This window comes from Carassius carassius, chromosome 19, assembly GCF_963082965.1.
Source record: "Carassius carassius chromosome 19, fCarCar2.1, whole genome shotgun sequence".
In the NCBI taxonomy this organism is placed as follows: Eukaryota; Metazoa; Chordata; class Actinopteri; order Cypriniformes; family Cyprinidae; genus Carassius; species Carassius carassius.
The window spans coordinates 19227942-19244841 of record NC_081773.1 but is presented as its reverse complement, the minus strand read 5'-3'; the positions used below and the strand labels follow the sequence as shown (position 1 = coordinate 19244841).

General features: G+C 38.7%; 1 protein-coding gene across 1 annotated transcript; it reads left to right on the top strand.

Annotated features, from left to right (window-relative positions):
- The first annotated feature begins 1258 nt into the window (after positions 1–1258).
- Positions 1259–12299, top strand: LOC132095304 (protein O-mannosyl-transferase TMTC4-like). The gene is made up of 17 exons (XM_059500155.1): positions 1259–1477; positions 1868–1983; positions 2510–2726; positions 3426–3510; positions 5696–5790; positions 5946–6038; positions 6121–6282; positions 6483–6685; positions 6954–7128; positions 7257–7388; positions 7709–7788; positions 7922–8029; positions 8141–8282; positions 8847–8961; positions 11577–11689; positions 11786–11855; positions 12080–12299. The coding sequence occupies exons 1-17, from the start codon at positions 1316–1318 to the stop codon at positions 12226–12228; spliced, it is 2217 nt and encodes a 738-aa protein (XP_059356138.1). The 5' UTR covers positions 1259–1315; the 3' UTR covers positions 12229–12299.
- The last annotated feature ends 4601 nt before the right edge of the window (positions 12300–16900 follow it).

The following is a 16900-nucleotide window of genomic DNA, read 5'->3' as shown; positions in this document are numbered from 1 at the left end:
AAGTTAAAATGGCTTAATGATGGATTTATTTCTCACAAACATGCAGCTTTTCATTTCTCTCGAGACGTTTATTGACTCTAATTTGGACGGCACCAGGATCCAGTGATGAGCAAGTGATGCTTGGATGACTCTAAATTTCTTCAAATCTGTTACGATGAAGAAACAAACTACATCTTGGATAATGAGGGTAGGTACATTTTCAGCAAAATGTCATTTTTGGGTGACCTATTTCTTTAATTGTCCCAATAGTAGCCTACTACTCTTAATAGTGACACCTCTATGGATGCAAATAGTTTGTTTACTTTCTGCTGCTGCTTCCAAATGTTTATCTTTTCATCCTTTTCGGTGCTTATTTGTATTATTTGCTTATTTTGAACAGAGAAATTTAAGGGTGCACTCTTAAATTTAATTTCTCAACTCGTACACCTTCAGTTTGGATTGCTGGATCACATGCTGATCCACCATGTCACTTTTGACTGCCATCTTGTGCTCATATGTTTATAAAGTTAACATACAGTAAGCATTTACATTATGTAGCGGCCTATATTGTTAACAATTAAACATTGCCCAGTATCTTGTTTTTCTTTTTTTCTTTTTTTTTAGATGAAGCACACAATATCGCTCCGATTCACTGCTTGACATTTCCTGTCATGTAACCATCAACTGTGCAGTTTTTTCCTCACATTATATCCAGTCGGCTGGCTCAGGTCACGTGACGTCACACGGTCGGTCTATTCTTCGCGCGCTAGCAGGAAGTACAGACGAGAGGCTCGTACAGGGATCAGCCATCGTTTAGCCACGTATTAAGCCTTTATTTTCTATTTTTCGTATTTAGTTGACACCGGTGATTTAAAGCTTGTATTGCTCGTCTTCAACAGATTGTAAATCTTTCTCGTCGACGGGCAGACAGTTATTGACGTCAGTGCACGTTTGTATTATTATTTTTTGTAAATCGTGTTTTGACGGTCGTCATTGTCGCGCGAGCAAAATATATGAATAGATAACGTAGAAAGCGTGAATGGTTTCGTATCCTTTGCTCACTTTAACAGCCGGTTGCTATGCATTGCATACATCTGTGTGTACAGCTATGCAGCAAAACATGCAACTGTGCTTAGATGTTACACCGCCTTTTCTAACAGATCTGTAGTGCATACACTAGGTATGTTGCAGTCCGTGCGCCTTTCTCGCAAGATGTTTGCTTCTTATTTTTGAAGTCTTATTTTTGGAGTGTTAAGTTTGCTGTTTTAACCTTCCACCTGCTTTCTTTGTTCTGCAACACAGTGGTGGGTCAGAATGAACAAAAACCACATGAAAGATGGTGCTTTCTGAGCCTTACTGGGATCATCACATTCCCCTACCAAAACTGGGACCCTTGCACTCCCGGCTGGTCACTGCCTTTGTTGCCCTGATCTGTTTCATAAACAGCTATGATGGGGACTTTGTCTTTGATGATTCAGAAGCCATCATCAATAACAAGGTATCACCCTCAATCTAGGTTATTTATTTATTTGTATAGATGTTTATTATGAAAGAAATAGTTTACCTAAAAATCTAAATTCTGACATTAATTTCAAAGACAAGTAAATGTAGTTTTTCATACAATGACAATGGAAGGGGACCAAGGAGTGGCCATGGTCACTATTCAGTTTCATCACATGACAAAAAAAAAAAAACCTTTGACATTCTGTTTGAGTAAATGATAATGGAATTTCCTTTTCAGGTATACTGTCCATTTAAACATGCATATTGTTTTTTTGTTGTTTCAACATACAAATCATGTCACTACTTTAATAGTACATGATATTTGCCCCTTTTTTGCAGTATTTAGACATTGTCTTAACAGGTTTACTCTCTCATTTTTTGATAGGATTTGAATCCTGACACTCCACTGAGTAACATCTGGAAAAATGACTTTTGGGGAAGTAACTTAAGTAGCAACTCCAGTCACAAATCCTACCGGCCGCTGACCGTCCTGACCTTCAGGTATGTTCACCACAAAGACAAAAGAGTCTTTCAATTACTGCTGTGTGACTGATGATTAACACAAGGTAATAGTCCAACGTGCTTATAGTGAATATTGTCAAACCTCTTTGCATGTATTAGATGTGTGGACTTGTAATTTTATTCTCAGTGGGAAATCAAAAGAGGTCCCCCGAGTGCTTCCTCACTGAATGCCACAATAATTGACATTAAAATTGGATGCATATATTGCTTTTTTTCAAACTCGTTTTAGAATTGTCTTTGGCATTTGACTGCAACTGTGAGGAATCTATACAGGGGGCATAATTCATGTCCTGCATGCTGTTAATGAGAATGACATCGTTTTGCATCAGTAATGGCCCGTTATACCACCTCAACCATAAAGCTGAGGTGGTATAACAGGATTTCTGTATGCCATTGTATTTCTGCTGTTTAATGTTTCAGAAATATACAAAACATTTGTGATTGTTGCACAAGTCAAAAGTTAGTTTTAATCCTTGCGATTTATGGCTGTTACATATTTTTGCAGGATCAACTACCTCTTGGCTGGTGGACTGCATCCGATTGGCTTCCACATGCTCAACGTTGCCCTCCACTGTGTTATTTCTGTGTTAATGATCGATGTGTTTGCAATATTAATTGGCGGCCCGGTTCAAGACGGAAGAGGGGCGAAACTCAGTCTTTCTCCAAAAGCTTCCTTCCTGGCTGCGCTCTTCTTTGCTGCACATCCAGTTCACACGGAAAGTGTAAGTAGAGTGGGAAGACGTGATTCAGCAGGCCGTCTCTGCCCGGTAAACAATCTCCGACTACAATGCTCCATATCACAATGTTCATTGATGTTGCATGAAATATACATTACAAGGCCTGTGGAGAAGAAAGCTTCACGCAGCTGGTGTGCATCGCATAGGTGGGCTCTACAGTCAGCCATGGCTATTAACAGCTTTGCCCTGCCATGGATGCATCCGAGCATGGTAGAGTCTGCCAATGCTCTGGTAGCTGCTCTTTAATCAGGTTCAGAAAGACCAGCCCTGGACTTTGAGGGGGTGAGGTTCAGAGAGACCACTGACTTGGGCCTACGGGATGAATCAAAGAACATGGCCCCAGGACTCCAGCCAGGGCCGACTGCAGTTCTGTAATGAGTGCTGACTCCTGCCTTCACCGTTAATTTGACACTGCAAGAAATACAGGCAATTTCACAGACGAAAGGCCGGCGAAGGATGTTTTTATGCAACTGTTTTTTTGCCTTTAATGTCTAAGCAGGATTTCATTTGTTTCGGTGTAAAACGTAGCTGCTGTTAAAAACGATTGCCTTTGGGGTGGATTTCATGGTCGTGACCCACTTGAAGATGGATACTGCTTAATGAGACAGTGTCTTTTAGCTCTCTAAAAGTATTTAGTTGGAGTTGATCTTGAATAATCTCCTCTGTTGGCTCTCTGTCTTGTAGGTGGCTGGCATTGTTGGCAGAGCAGATTTGTTATGTGCCCTCTTTTTTCAGCTCTCTTTTCTGGTTTACTGCAAAGCATTTCAAGGTCAGTCGATAAACTCATGCACTAGACACTGATACAGTTATTATGGCACAGCTTTTATAAATCCACAATCATTAGATTGTTTAAATGGGAGAAATTTTGAAAATTGCACTGGTTGCTCGTTTGGTCTCTGCTTGGGAACTGAGGTTTTCCAAAAAGTAAACAAAAGCATCATATAAGTGGTCCATTAAACTTTGCCACTGTATTGCAAGTCTTCTGAAGCCTTACAAAAGCTTTATATGTGAAACAGACTGGAATTTAAAGGCTTAGTTCACCCAATAATCAAAATTATGTAATTAATAACTCACCCTCATGTCATTGCAAACCCGTAAGACCTCCGTTTATCTTTGGAACACAGTTAAAAATATTTTAGATTTAGTCCAAGAGCTCTCAGTCCCTCCATTGAAACTGTGTGTACGATCTACTGTCCATGTCCGGAAAGGTAAGAAAAACATCATCAAAGTAGTCCATGTGACATCAGAGGGTCAGTTAGAATTTTTAATGCATTGAAAATACATTTTGGTCCAAAAAATAGCAAAAACTACGACTTTATTCAACATTGTCTTCTCTTCCGTGTCTGTTGTGAGAGAGTTCAAAACAAAGCAGTTTGCGATATCCGTTTCTCGAACAAATCATTCGCTGTAACTGGATCTTTTTGAACCAGTTCACCAAATCGAACTGAATCGTTTTAAATGGTTCGTGTCTCCAATATGCATTTATCCACAAATGACTTAAGCTGTTAACTTTTTTTAATGTTGCTGACACTCCCTCTGAGTTCAAACAAACCAATATCCCGGAGTAATTCATTTACTCAAACAGTACACTGACTGAACTGCTGTGAAGAGAGAACTGAAGATGAACACCGAGCCGAGCCAGATAATGAGCAAAACATTGACTCGTTCACGAGTCAAGAACCGTTTCTGTCAGACGCATCCGATTCGAGAACCGAGGAGCTGATGATACTGCGCATGTGTGATTCAGCGTGAAGCAGACTGACACACAGAACGCCTGAACCTAACTGATTCTATTGGTGATTGATTCTGAACTGATTCTGCTAATTTTATGAGCCCAGGTAAACCGAAGGCTTGAATCAAGGGCAATCATCGCCAATGCCGCCATTACATCGAGCGCAAAAGAACCGGTGAACCGTTTTCTTCAACCGGTTTATTGAATCGAACTGTCCGAAAGAACTACTGGTGATCCGAAAACTGATGCAACCGGTACTTGACTCATGAACGAGTCAATGCTTCGCTCATTATCTGGCTCGGCTCGATGTTCATCTTCAGTTCTCTCTTCACAGCAGTTCAGTCAGTGTACTGTTTGAGTAAATGAATTACTCCGGGATATTGGTTTTTTTAACTCAGAAGGAGTGTCAGCCACATTAAAAAAGTTAACAGCTTAAGTTATTTGTGGATTAATGCGTATTGGAGACGCGAACCGTTTTAAACGATTCAGTTCGATTTGGTGAACTGGTTCAAAAAGATCCGGTTACATCGAATGATTCGTTCGCGAACCGGATATCACAAACTGCTTTGTTTTGAACTCTCTCACAACAAACATTGAAGAGAAGACATTGATGAATAAAGTCGTAGATTTTGCTATTTTTGGACCAAAATATATTTTCGATGCTTCAAAATATTCTAACTGACCCCATGATGTCACATGGACTACTTTTTCTTACCTTTCTGGACATGGACAGTATACCGTACACAGTTTCAATGGAGGGACTGAGAGCTCTCTTAAACTGTGTTCCAAAGATGAACGGAGGTCTCACTGGTTTGGAACGACATGAGGGTGAGTTATTAATTACATAATTTTGATTATTGGTTGAACTAACCCTTTAAGTCATTATTCAATGATAATTTTCAGTACAGTGGGCTGATATACAGATCATTGAATTGCTGAGTTTGTGAACAAATAAATCAGATTTTTGTGAAATGGATCCTCCAATTCATCGAAAAGATCATAATGATTAGTTCATGATTAATTTATGGACTTCTTTAAGGATACATTTATGGTTTCTTTGTTTGGTATTTGAAGCTTAAAATCTTATCTTGTTCGAGGACTCATTGCAAGTTGGTAATTAATTAATTCTTTACAGACACTGCATGTTAGGATCTCACTGAATATCTTAGTTTGCGTTAAGCATACAGTTTAAGTGTAGAGATTCTTGAATTTCTCCCTGTAGGTGGTGATAAAAAGTTCTCAGTATTGTGGATATTTGGCAGCATTCTTCTTTGTGCTGTCGCAATGCTGTGCAAGGAGCAAGGCATTACGGTTTTGGTGAGTAAAAATATGCATACATTTGAGAGAGCTGCAGGTCAAATAAGGTAATATGCAATAAGCACATACTTGTTAGATTATCTCTCATCTATTTTTACAATACAGAGCTTTGGTCATCCATAAAATATCTTAGTCCTTTTCTTCTGTGTGTTAAGGGAGTAAATGCTGCTTATGATATTCTCATGGTCTGCAATCTGAATATCTATGAGCTCGCTCACCAGCTGCTTTCCAGGAGAAAATCAGCTGATGTAAGTGACTTATTCACAGGGTGTCACTCTTTGGACCCAAAACAAACTTTGGATTGATTTATACTTTCTCTTTTCCACCCAGATTGGTGGGTTGGTGAGGAGTGGTTTGATTATGAGGTTAGCTCTTCTTTTTCTTGGTGGTTCCTTCCTTTTGTACGCGAGGTGGAGAATCATGGGAACTGGGCCTCCATCTTTCACTGAGGTGGATAACCCAGCATCCTTTGCTGAAAATGTCATCTTGAGGGTAAGCAGTCCTTTCAGTTTGGGTTTTTGAATGGCCCCTTCGAAGCTGAAATTGTACCGGTACTGACAAATCAAAATTATGTCATTCTGACAACCCTAGTCTAACCTGAAATTAATATTTAGTATACAGTTTTAGTAGTAATTTTTACCCCAGACAGTCATATTTTTTGCACATACTCCTTCCGCTCTCTCTTTTCTCAGATTGTGAACTATAATTACTACTACTCCTTAAATGCCTGGCTGCTGCTGTGTCCTTGGTGGCTGTGTTTTGATTGGTCAATGGGCTGTGTACCTTTGATCAAATCAGCTACTGATTGGAGGATTTTCTGGCCTCTTTTGCTGTGGTGCTGTCTGATGGGCTTAGTATACCAAGCTCTGTGCTCACAGGACAACAATAAAAGAAGGTAAGACCAGCAAAGCGAAACATGCTTTGTCTAAACATGGAAAAATGTGTGTGATGATTTGTAAAAGAATGCCTCGTTGTTGTTCAGGCATTTATTTTTATACAGTTGCCATAATGTAATTCTCCCATAAGATTTATTTTAATGGATCAATCATCATTAAATCATCTAATCATATTTACTTACTCTTATATATATATTCCATCTGAATAAAAGTATACCTTTCTTAAAAAAAAATGTGTATGGTATATTATTCTCTGTGTGTTTTTAGGACTCTGACATTTGGCCTTGTACTGCTGGTTATTCCGTTCCTGCCAGCCAGTAATCTGTTCTTCAGGGTGGGTTTTGTGATAGCCGAGCGGGTACTGTACCTCTCCTCAGCGGGCTACTGCCTCATACTGGCCTACGCTGTGGGCTACTGTAGCTGCCACTGGAAGAAACACAAGGTATGTGGTCTGTTCTACAGCAATTTCCCACTTATCACCTCCTAATATTCACCATCAGACCATAATTCACTGTAACTAATGTTCCATTGAGTTTGTGTTCACGTCTCGTGTCTGTGGGATAACCGCAGAGGCTGGTGAGAGCGGCCACGTTGACGCTGCTGTGTGTGAACGTGGCTCGCTCTGCACAGCGCAGTCAACAGTGGAGGTCTGAACAGAGTCTCTTCACCAGCGCCCTGTCTGTCTGCCCACTGAACGCCAAGGTGAGACCGCACACCTCCCCCCGTCATGCTGCAGTTTAACTCCACTGCATTCGTGAAATCCATTTCAATAACTTCAGCATATCCGTCAACACACAAAATGCCTTGAGCAAGACTCTCAACATCAGCTTTCTCCAGAGGAACTGAACATGTAATAAGTGCACTTTGAGTCCATTTGAATTTGAAGCATCAGCTAAATGACTAAATAAAAAATAACAGAAAAGCAAATCAAATATTTGTTCTCAATTGTATTCAGTCCAGTTTTGCACACCAGTGACTTCATTAGCTTGATGAGATCTCTAACTTCCTCCTCCCTTGCACAGGTGCATTATAATGTTGGCAAAAACCTTGCTGACAGAGGCAACCAGAGTGCTGCAGTCAAGTACTACAGGGAGGCAGTGAGGTAAAAAAAAAAAATCATGATTCTGTCATATTCAGTTTGGCAGTTCTTCTGTCTTGCAGCACTTTAAGCAGTGTGATCTATTGTGTATTATATGAAATAAGTTAGGGTTCACTTTTTGTCTACACGTGTACAGATTACACCCCAAGTATGTTCATGCCATGAACAATCTTGGCAACATTTTAAAAGAAAGAAATGAGTTAAAGGAAGCTGAAGTGCTCCTGTCAGCTGCGGTTTATATCCAGTGAGTGAAGATTTTTAGTTCATATTTATTGTGTTTAGTTGTGTAACCTTTATTCAATTCTGCTGTTTTTTTGTTTTTGTTTTAATTTTATTATTTTTTTGATTGGATTAGGCCTGATTTTGCTGCAGCTTGGATGAATTTGGGTATTGTGCAGAACAGTCTGAAAAAGTTTGATGAGGCTGAACAGAGCTATTGGAATGCAATTCGATTCAGGAAGAAATACCCAGACTGTTATTACAACTTGGGACGTCTGGTAAGTGCTGTGTTTTCTCTGTAATTTGAATAAAGCATTCAAAACATTTAAAGCATGTTTTCCTACTTATTAAATTACCCCATATTTTAAACATCAGTTTCAGTAGTATTACAGTGTGGATTTTTAACATGTCTAGGGTGATTTTGTCTTGGGCTATTATGTTCATCCTTCCTGTGCATAAAAACCAACATGGTGCAATTTATTATGGCAAGAAATTGGCTATTCCACTCTAAATATGGCCCATTATGATGTGTAATGACATGCTATTTTGATGAAGGTAATGAAGGTTTTTTATTTCTTTACTCCATGAATTATCAAAGCATTGTTATCAAAGATGTGCCATAGTGATTAATGCACTTTCTTCTCACATGTTTAGCCTTGTTGATTATGCAGAAAATGCAAATTCGAATCTGCATCATTTCCCTGCCCTTCTTCTCCTATTTAAAATAATAAAATGTATTAAAAAAATGGAATTGTAAGGCATGATAATTTTTTGGGGAGGATCTTTGTCCTTGACGCACACTGGGCCATTGTTTGATTGGTGCTTGTCTGTTTTATCTCCAGTATGCAGACCTGAACCGTAGCATTGACGCACTGAACGCCTGGAGGAACGCCACCATGCTAAAGCCTGACCACAGCCTGGCGTGGAACAACATGGTCATATTGTTGGACAACACTGGTAAGGTGTAAACGGAACGCGATTTATTAAAAGGCTAGTGCATACTTTCACAAATAGTGTAAATTTGTGTACTTACAGCTGATATACTTCTCTTAATTACCGTAGATGTCGGCTGAAATACTTGAATCTGATTGGCTATTTTTTTCAGTTCCACGGACCACTAAACTTTATAATTAGCCATTATCCTAGGCTCCCTGTGCCTACATAGCAACGTATTATCTCACTTAACATATAATAATTTCAACTGAATTCAATATTTCATGTTTATTTGCTTTTATATGGTATAATAAGCAATATAATGTGGTATAAGCAGAATAATGTGCAGTTAGCTGACTGTTTATTATCTTTTGCATATATCACAGTATAGTAATACAGTGTAGATCTGAATTATGTTCAGACAGGGGCAGTCATGTATGCTTAAACTGAGTGAGTGTTCTCATTAAACATGACCTTGACCCTGCCCTTGGGGGTAAACAGATGATCTTGGCCTTCTCCCAAATCTTCCCGCCTTGTCGTTTTCATCTGGTGTCCCAAGTATAGCCGTGGCTCATATCTGTGTGTGAGATAGAGGGAGAGAGAGGTGTGAACTTCCATTCTGCAGATGCTGAGCGTCAGGTGCACGCTGCCACATGGGGCCATGCTGCATAATTAGTTCACCCTTTACAACAATTAACTCTTGCACCCCATCTTCACCCCTTTCTCTCATCAGAGACCCTACAGGGATGGATAACTTGGCTTTTTCTTAAATTATCAAATTACCTTTTAATATTTTTCTTTGCGTGATATAAAGAGCACATACTACAATATAGTTCAGAAAGTATAACAGACTTGGTGATAAAACATAAACTGTTTTAAAATGCATTTATATAATATATATATTTGAAAAATGTCACAAAACATTTTTGGAACATTTGTGAACATTTTTGGGTGATGCAAATGAACCACAGAATCAGCGTTTTCTGCATTTTGTCATGAATGTCTGCCTTTGGAAAAACTAATGGAATTAATAATTAAAAAAATACACTAAAATCACTGTTATTTACAATGTTTCTTGATTTGTATCACTGGCAAACTAATTGCACATATATTGCAAACATTTATCGCAAATTTTTCTTGCCCAGCCCTATAAAAAATTGCCTTTTTTTACTTTGGTTAAACCTATTACGGTCAGTAAACCATACTGTTATGCATATATTTGTAGCTTGTGTTTTTATGATGCTGAGAAACATTTTTTCAAAAGTTTCCATTCTGAAGCGATGTTACAAGATTAATAAAGGATGTCCTTTCCAGGAAATGCCGGCATTAGAACCCAACATGATTAGACCGGAAGAGCAAGAATCAGCAATGCTTGAAATTTATGTATTAAAAGCCTTGTGTGTTGTTTTAAAGCCACTCTTCCCTGCCGTGTGGAGAATGGCGTGATTCCCTGACAGAAGCCGTTTATTCAAACGCGTCTCCCAGGCAGGTTGGCCCTCCCTGGAGAGTCTTGGCACGGTCCATTTTCTTTGCCAAAAAAAAAACAAAACAAAAAACATTCTGGCACCATCATCATCTCCCTCTGCTTTTTCCAGCCTCACTTGATCTCAAATACCCTCCCAAACATAAGCTAATGATTGCAAAAAGTGAATTGGGACATGCTTTCTACTGCTGTTCTTTCCCTATAATATTAAACTGAAAACACATCAAGAAAGTGTGCAAACATAAAACATGAGTCATGTTTAGGTTTCAGCGGTGAGGAAGAATCCTCAGCAGCTCATGAATTTGTTAAGGGCCAGCCGGTGAGAGAAGATCTATCTGAGTCTGTGGTCAGAGGGAGTTTTGACATCCAGATCAATAAGTCAGTAGCCCTTGTGTTGCCCTCTAATTAGGAAACTAAAAGAATCACCCATGTGTGGAGTTGAAAAACTCTCTCCTGGAGGCTGCTGACACACCAGAGCAATCCGCTCTGCACAGTCAACAGAAATCACAGAATTACTACTATACGCTTGTCCTTTTGTGAATTTAGAACTATTTATAAAAATGTAAACAATTTGCTCCCTCACAGTTCTTTTGTAGTTTTTTTTTTTTTTTTATATAATTGGTCAATTTTAGTGATTGGAAGTGTTCTGGCACGCAACAAACACGTTTCTACTGTGCAAGAGGAATAGCTCTAAGAGTTAATTTTAGCACATTGCTGGGGTTTTCTGTGGTTGCTTGGTGTTTGTTAGGATATTCTGAGTGGATGCTAGGTGGAGGCCATCCCCAAGTCACTATGATATTCTGGTCCATTGATATCACTTGGATTCCTCTTTCAGTGTAATGAACACCATGAATGCACTAGCCTTATTGGCCATCTCAACTTCCAGTGCAGTGTATGGAAATTGTGAGAAAATGAAACCTTGAGGAAGTGCCTTTCTATAGGACAAAGCAATATTAATATTAAAGATTCTAAGATTTCAGTAGAAAAATGTAGGCAGTAGACATAAATAGAGGCAATTCTGCCAAGAATCATTAAGTCTAAATTATTTAAAAAAAGTAAAAGCCCCAGTAGTTTGAGTTATCATTCATAACTTAATCAGCAATAGTAATATGTTGTGTCTTAGCAAGGTAACAGTTCATGTTATATTTCATTACAGGAAATCTTGCTCAGGCTGAGCTGATTGGAAAGGAAGCATTAAAGATATTGCCAAAAGATCACACCATCATGTTCTCCCTCGCCAATGTCCTTGGGAAACAAGAAAAGTACAAGGTTAAAACAAACATTTGTCCATGTGATGCTGCCTTTTTTATGAAAATGTTACTCCGACTATTTCTTTATAATAACCAATGTTCCTTTTTCTCTCAGGAGTCGGAAGGATTCTTTCTTAACGCTCTGAAGATCAACCCAAACGTTGCCAGTTGCCATGGCAATCTTGGTAAGTCTCCCAGAATCCCGCTGGCACTTCAGTATTGTCACAGAAAACAGTTGTGCAAGTTTTGACTCCTGCAATGTTACACGATACAGGCATAAATCGATGCAACTGAATCAATAAACAAAGCGAAATGGCTATGATTCTTCTCCCATTCACTGGGGACCAATGCTGAGGTACTGTTCAGTCCCTTGATTTAAGTGACGGGTCATTTTTTTGTGCTCTTGCAGCTGTTCTGTATCACCGTTGGGGAAAACTAGACTTAGCAAAGCGGCACTATGAACTGTCTCTTCGACTGGATCCCAGCGCTCCAGGGACCAAGGAAAACTACAGCATGCTAAAACGCAAACTGGAGCAGCGGCAAAGGACTGTTGGATAACACTGTTTTTCATAACTGCATGCCACACAAGTCTTTGTACGTTCTCTACATAACTAAATAAAGTAATTAATCATATTATTATCTTTCACTTTTGTTCTTTATGAATGCATATAGATGCTGTAGATGCACACAGTGCTTCCATTCTGGCCACATTATAGCATTTAAGGTCAAGACTGTGGTTTCTTAACTGGCTCAAATGAGTTTGTCATGTGTAACTGTAGGCTCAAGACATATGGAACATATCCACTAACTCGACTTTCATCTTTGACCTCATGTTATGTCAGCTGGGCCTCTATTTATTAGTCTGTTAAACTTTGTAATTGCAAAGTATTTTACTCTTGGCCATCCACCAAGAAAGTACCCCACTGTGGACATCGCAACAAATTGCCTTTTAAAATGTTATCTTGAGTCACACACTCCATAGGCCAATGGTTTTTGTTAGTGTGTTTGTTTACCCGCCTTTCGCGATATCTAACATACTTGTCTTGAGGACCGGATCATGGCCTTTCGTTCCTCTGAGTCCTCTGTAGTTAATGTCGGAAAGGTGTTTTGCAAGTCTGTGTTCTGATGTACCGAGGCCAGGGCCGTAGGGTCAGCCCAAGTAGGAAGCCAGCAGTCATGACAGCAAAGAAAACAGTCAAGCTCAGAATTGGGGCTTCAAAGGAGGTGGAACGCAGTCCCTAGGGGCATCTCACACATATTGGTTGCTCTTGAAAGTTAGTGGGCTGAGGGAAGGCTGACCTCGAGACAACAACTTCAGTCGACAAGTCTCCTTAGTTTAAAGTGCAACGTGCTTCTATTTTTTCACCTGCTTCCTCCAGCCAACGGGACACCTTTGAAGAACCTGGATTGCAAAGACGGTGCTAAGATGATAGGGTTGTTGGTTCTAGCTATACCATCCTCAGATCTGAAATATCAGCCTGCAGTTATGCATAGATGAAGGTATTACTAGAATCGTTTTTTTAACCACAAAAACACTTTTGAATTAAGGTGATACCCCTGTCTGCCTGTATTTTTATGCAATTTCTAATTCTACTTCCTTTCACACTGCTGAAATTGAACCAACATGGGTGGACTGGTGTCGTTCCATCTTTGCTTGAATTTCACACATGTACCAGTAATACTTTCATAGTGTTGCATAGAAGGATTACTCTGTCGACTTTTGTTTTTGTACATTATTGAGTTTAAAAGTGTGTGGAATCCATTGGACCTCTGCATAGCCATTGAGAAAGTGAACAGTTGTACTAAAATTCATGGATCGGTCAAGTGGTAGAACAATACAGCAACAAAAACCCTGAACTGTATGTGAAAGCCGTATAGAGAATGCATTTAACCATTGTTGGAGCATTGAGGTTAGATAAAGAATGATCTGAGCTGGTATTCCTGGGACAAAGGAAGCTGTATAGTACTGATTTGATTGAATATATGACTTTACGTTAATTGTAATTCTAAAATCGACTTGCTGGAGAGTCTCAATTGTTAAAAAGTGTCTGGGAACATCTATCTGTCAAGATTTCCTTAAAAGTGAGGGTCACTTTAGTGTAATCAGACAGAACCAATAGCATTTTTGTAAATATACTTTAAACTTGAAATACTTGATTCTTATTGGTCAATCGCAACATGGTTAAATACTTTTGTATAGTACAAGGACCTTCCCTGTCACCAATTTCTTACAATACACTAGTTTGACATTTCTTGTAACACTTTTTTTTCCTCGGCAGGATTTCAATATAATTTTTACTTTTTATCTTTTTCCAAGAAAGATTTGTGCACACCAAGGCTGCAAAAAATACTGTAAAACAGTAATACTTTGAAATATTATTACAATTTAACAACTTTTTTTATTATAATATTTTTTTAACATATAACATGATCCTTCATAAACCTTTTAATTTTCTCATGATCATTTCAAATTATATTTGTTTAAAATTATTAATATTTTTGTGGAAACATGAGACATTTAAATTTTTAAAACACATTTATCAGAATATATTTGAAAGAATTACCAAACAATAAAAAATTCTTTACTGTCACTTTTGATTAATTTAATGTGTCCTTGATATAATAACTATGCATTTTTTCAAAAAATAAAAAATAAAAAAATAAATAAATCATACTACATTTTTTTAAACAGTGTATTTGTTGAGTTGCAATGTATTAAGCAATATTTTCAGACAGTTTTGATTTATGCAGATTTGTAAGTAGTCTCCATTTTTTGGTGTAGGTAATGTAATAAATGTAAGTTTCAGATAAAAGATCTAGAGAAGAACAGTAGATTACATTTTATCTAGCAAGGAATTTACAAAGCATGCTAAATTTAACCTCATATCACAAGCATGTTGCTATAGGAATATCACAGCATGACAATTCATTCATTCATTAACTGTTAATTGCATGGTACTAGTATGATTTGAGAGGGCTAAATGAGGAAGAAATTAGATAAATATGTAAAAAAAAAAGACATATCTTCCACTTTTTGATGATCTCTAACCATTATGAACCAATTTCATTAGCGTACCCAGCTCTCTAGTTCAAACCACTAACAATTAAGCCTCGCTGTTTCCACACCAGCAGTTCTAGGAATAGTCTGTGATTCTTTGAATCCAAGAGCTGGTGGAATCTGTCTTAAGTGAAAACAAGGGAAATCTTTCTGTTTTTTTTTTTTAAATATATATACAGTCAGTGACCTGAGGTTTATTTAACTTCAGCACTATGGCTAGATCGCAGTGCAGCACTTGACACGTGCCGCTTTGTGAACGTTATTAGCCGCTTGGCCCCACAGTAGGCTATGTTTAGATGAACAAGCCCTGAATCACATTTTACAGCTCAGAGCTCCTCTGACAGACTGCTAATCAATCTGACAGGATGTTGTCAATGTTGCTCTTCTAAAATGCTCCCTGGCCCTCCCTGCAGTCCTTTAAACAAAACTAATGGGTTGTGATGTCGGCTCTCCGACTTCCAGTCTAATTGATGTACATTTTGCAGATCTTCCCAGAACAGTGGCCTCCATCCGGCACGGTACATCCGCTCCTTTGACACCGGGTCAGGATTCACGCACACGTGTGATTATTAGGATGGCACTCATTAGGGAGCATCTTGCCTGACACTGTCGTCGCCCCGCTCTGAGGAGCACTCCGCGAATTACTGCGATACACTCCCCGGCATTTTAAAAAGGACTGATTGTCACATGCGATACTGCCACCACCAGTCCCCGCGTCCACCTCTGCCCTACTGTGATTAATTGTTCGTGATGGGCAAGTAGAGGCCACTGATGCCAGCTGCTGGTCTGGGTTTGCTGAATTAATATCATGGACATTTTCTGCCAACCCTGCTCTGTCATTCACAAGTCCTTGAGACATGAAACAAGTTTAAGACACTTTTTGTATTTTGTCTAAGCAATATCATGGGTGCTTAGAAGTTCATAATTCAAGATATTCTTAAATTCTTATTTTTGCCATTGAATATATATATATATATATATTCAATGGCAAAAATAAGAATTTGAGAATATATTGAATTATGAACTTCTAAGAACCATGATATTACTTAAAGCCTTGTCTTGTCATACTTTGAGAAACTCACTGACCTTTTCATGGAGTCGTGAGGTCTACAGGGGTCCTCTATAGATCTTCTTTGCTGCATATCTATGGCTCACATGACTTACTGTAAGTAGATTTGTTAACCAGCCCCCCCCCCAAGCTAAACTACTTCATAGTTTTTCATTGATATTATTCATAACAGACATAAGACCCCAAAAAATATCACAATGAATTGTAATATAGAAACTTAAATTAACATAAAAAAACATTTTCATTATGGATAAGTTATACTCAAGTAAATGAATTGCATTTTTATGTATTTCTGAATATATTAATAGATAGGACAAAAGAATTTCACCTTGATGTAGAAGAAAACTAACTATAGCCCAGTCATTTAAAATAAAGTGTTCTTTTCCTTAGAGAGACAAATTGATTTTTTTCTTAAAGGGAGCCCTCTTAGCTATTTTGCACAACAAAATGAGATGCTCTGGATCTTATTGAAAAAAAAAAGTGCACTGAGATGAAAATTTATTAACTGGCACCAGTTAATGTGTGCATTATTCATTTCTGGTAAGCATGAAAAATTATTTAAAGAGGTTTGAAATTGCAGCTGCAAAGGCTGACTGCACAGAGCCAAACTTGTTCATTTGATCCTTTAGAGGTGCAGAGGGGTGTGAGCTGCTCTCTGGACAGGGTTTACAGTAACAGCTGTGCTCCTCTCACAAGGGGGCGGTCACTCGGCCGGGCGGTGGGCCGCTTCGAACAGATGGAAAAATACATCAGAGCTCTCTCACTGTTATTAAAAACACAATATACTCTGCTTTTTAGGGTTTAAGGTGGGTGGGGGTGAATAGGGTGGGACAGGATCGAATAGAATGGCTGTTGGGTAATTTCTTTTAATCTGGTTTTCCAGAAATCAGAGAAGAAAAAACGAAGGCTCTGTATTGTCTTATGTCACTCGCGAGGGGCTTCTTGCATTCTTTGTGTCTGTGTGTTTTTCTTGGTCTCTCTCTCAGCACCACCCCTCTTTAGCTCAGAGAGGGCAGCGAGGAGGAAACGGTGCCAGTGGCATATGGCTTGCCACTGCGCTAAACATCCATACTACAGACAGGTCCATCAGTCACAGCTCTGGC

Bases quoted from the DNA above. Each gene is read 5' to 3' on its own strand.
- LOC132095304 (XM_059500155.1), top strand. From the start codon at position 1,316: ATGGTGCTTTCTGAGCCTTACTGGGATCATCACATTCCCCTACCAAAA. The intron at 1,478-1,867 runs GTATCACCCTCA...ATTTTTTGATAG, and splicing joins AAGCCATCATCAATAACAAG to GATTTGAATCCTGACACTCC. The intron at 8,030-8,140 runs GTGAGTGAAGAT...TGATTGGATTAG, and splicing joins TCAGCTGCGGTTTATATCCA to GCCTGATTTTGCTGCAGCTT.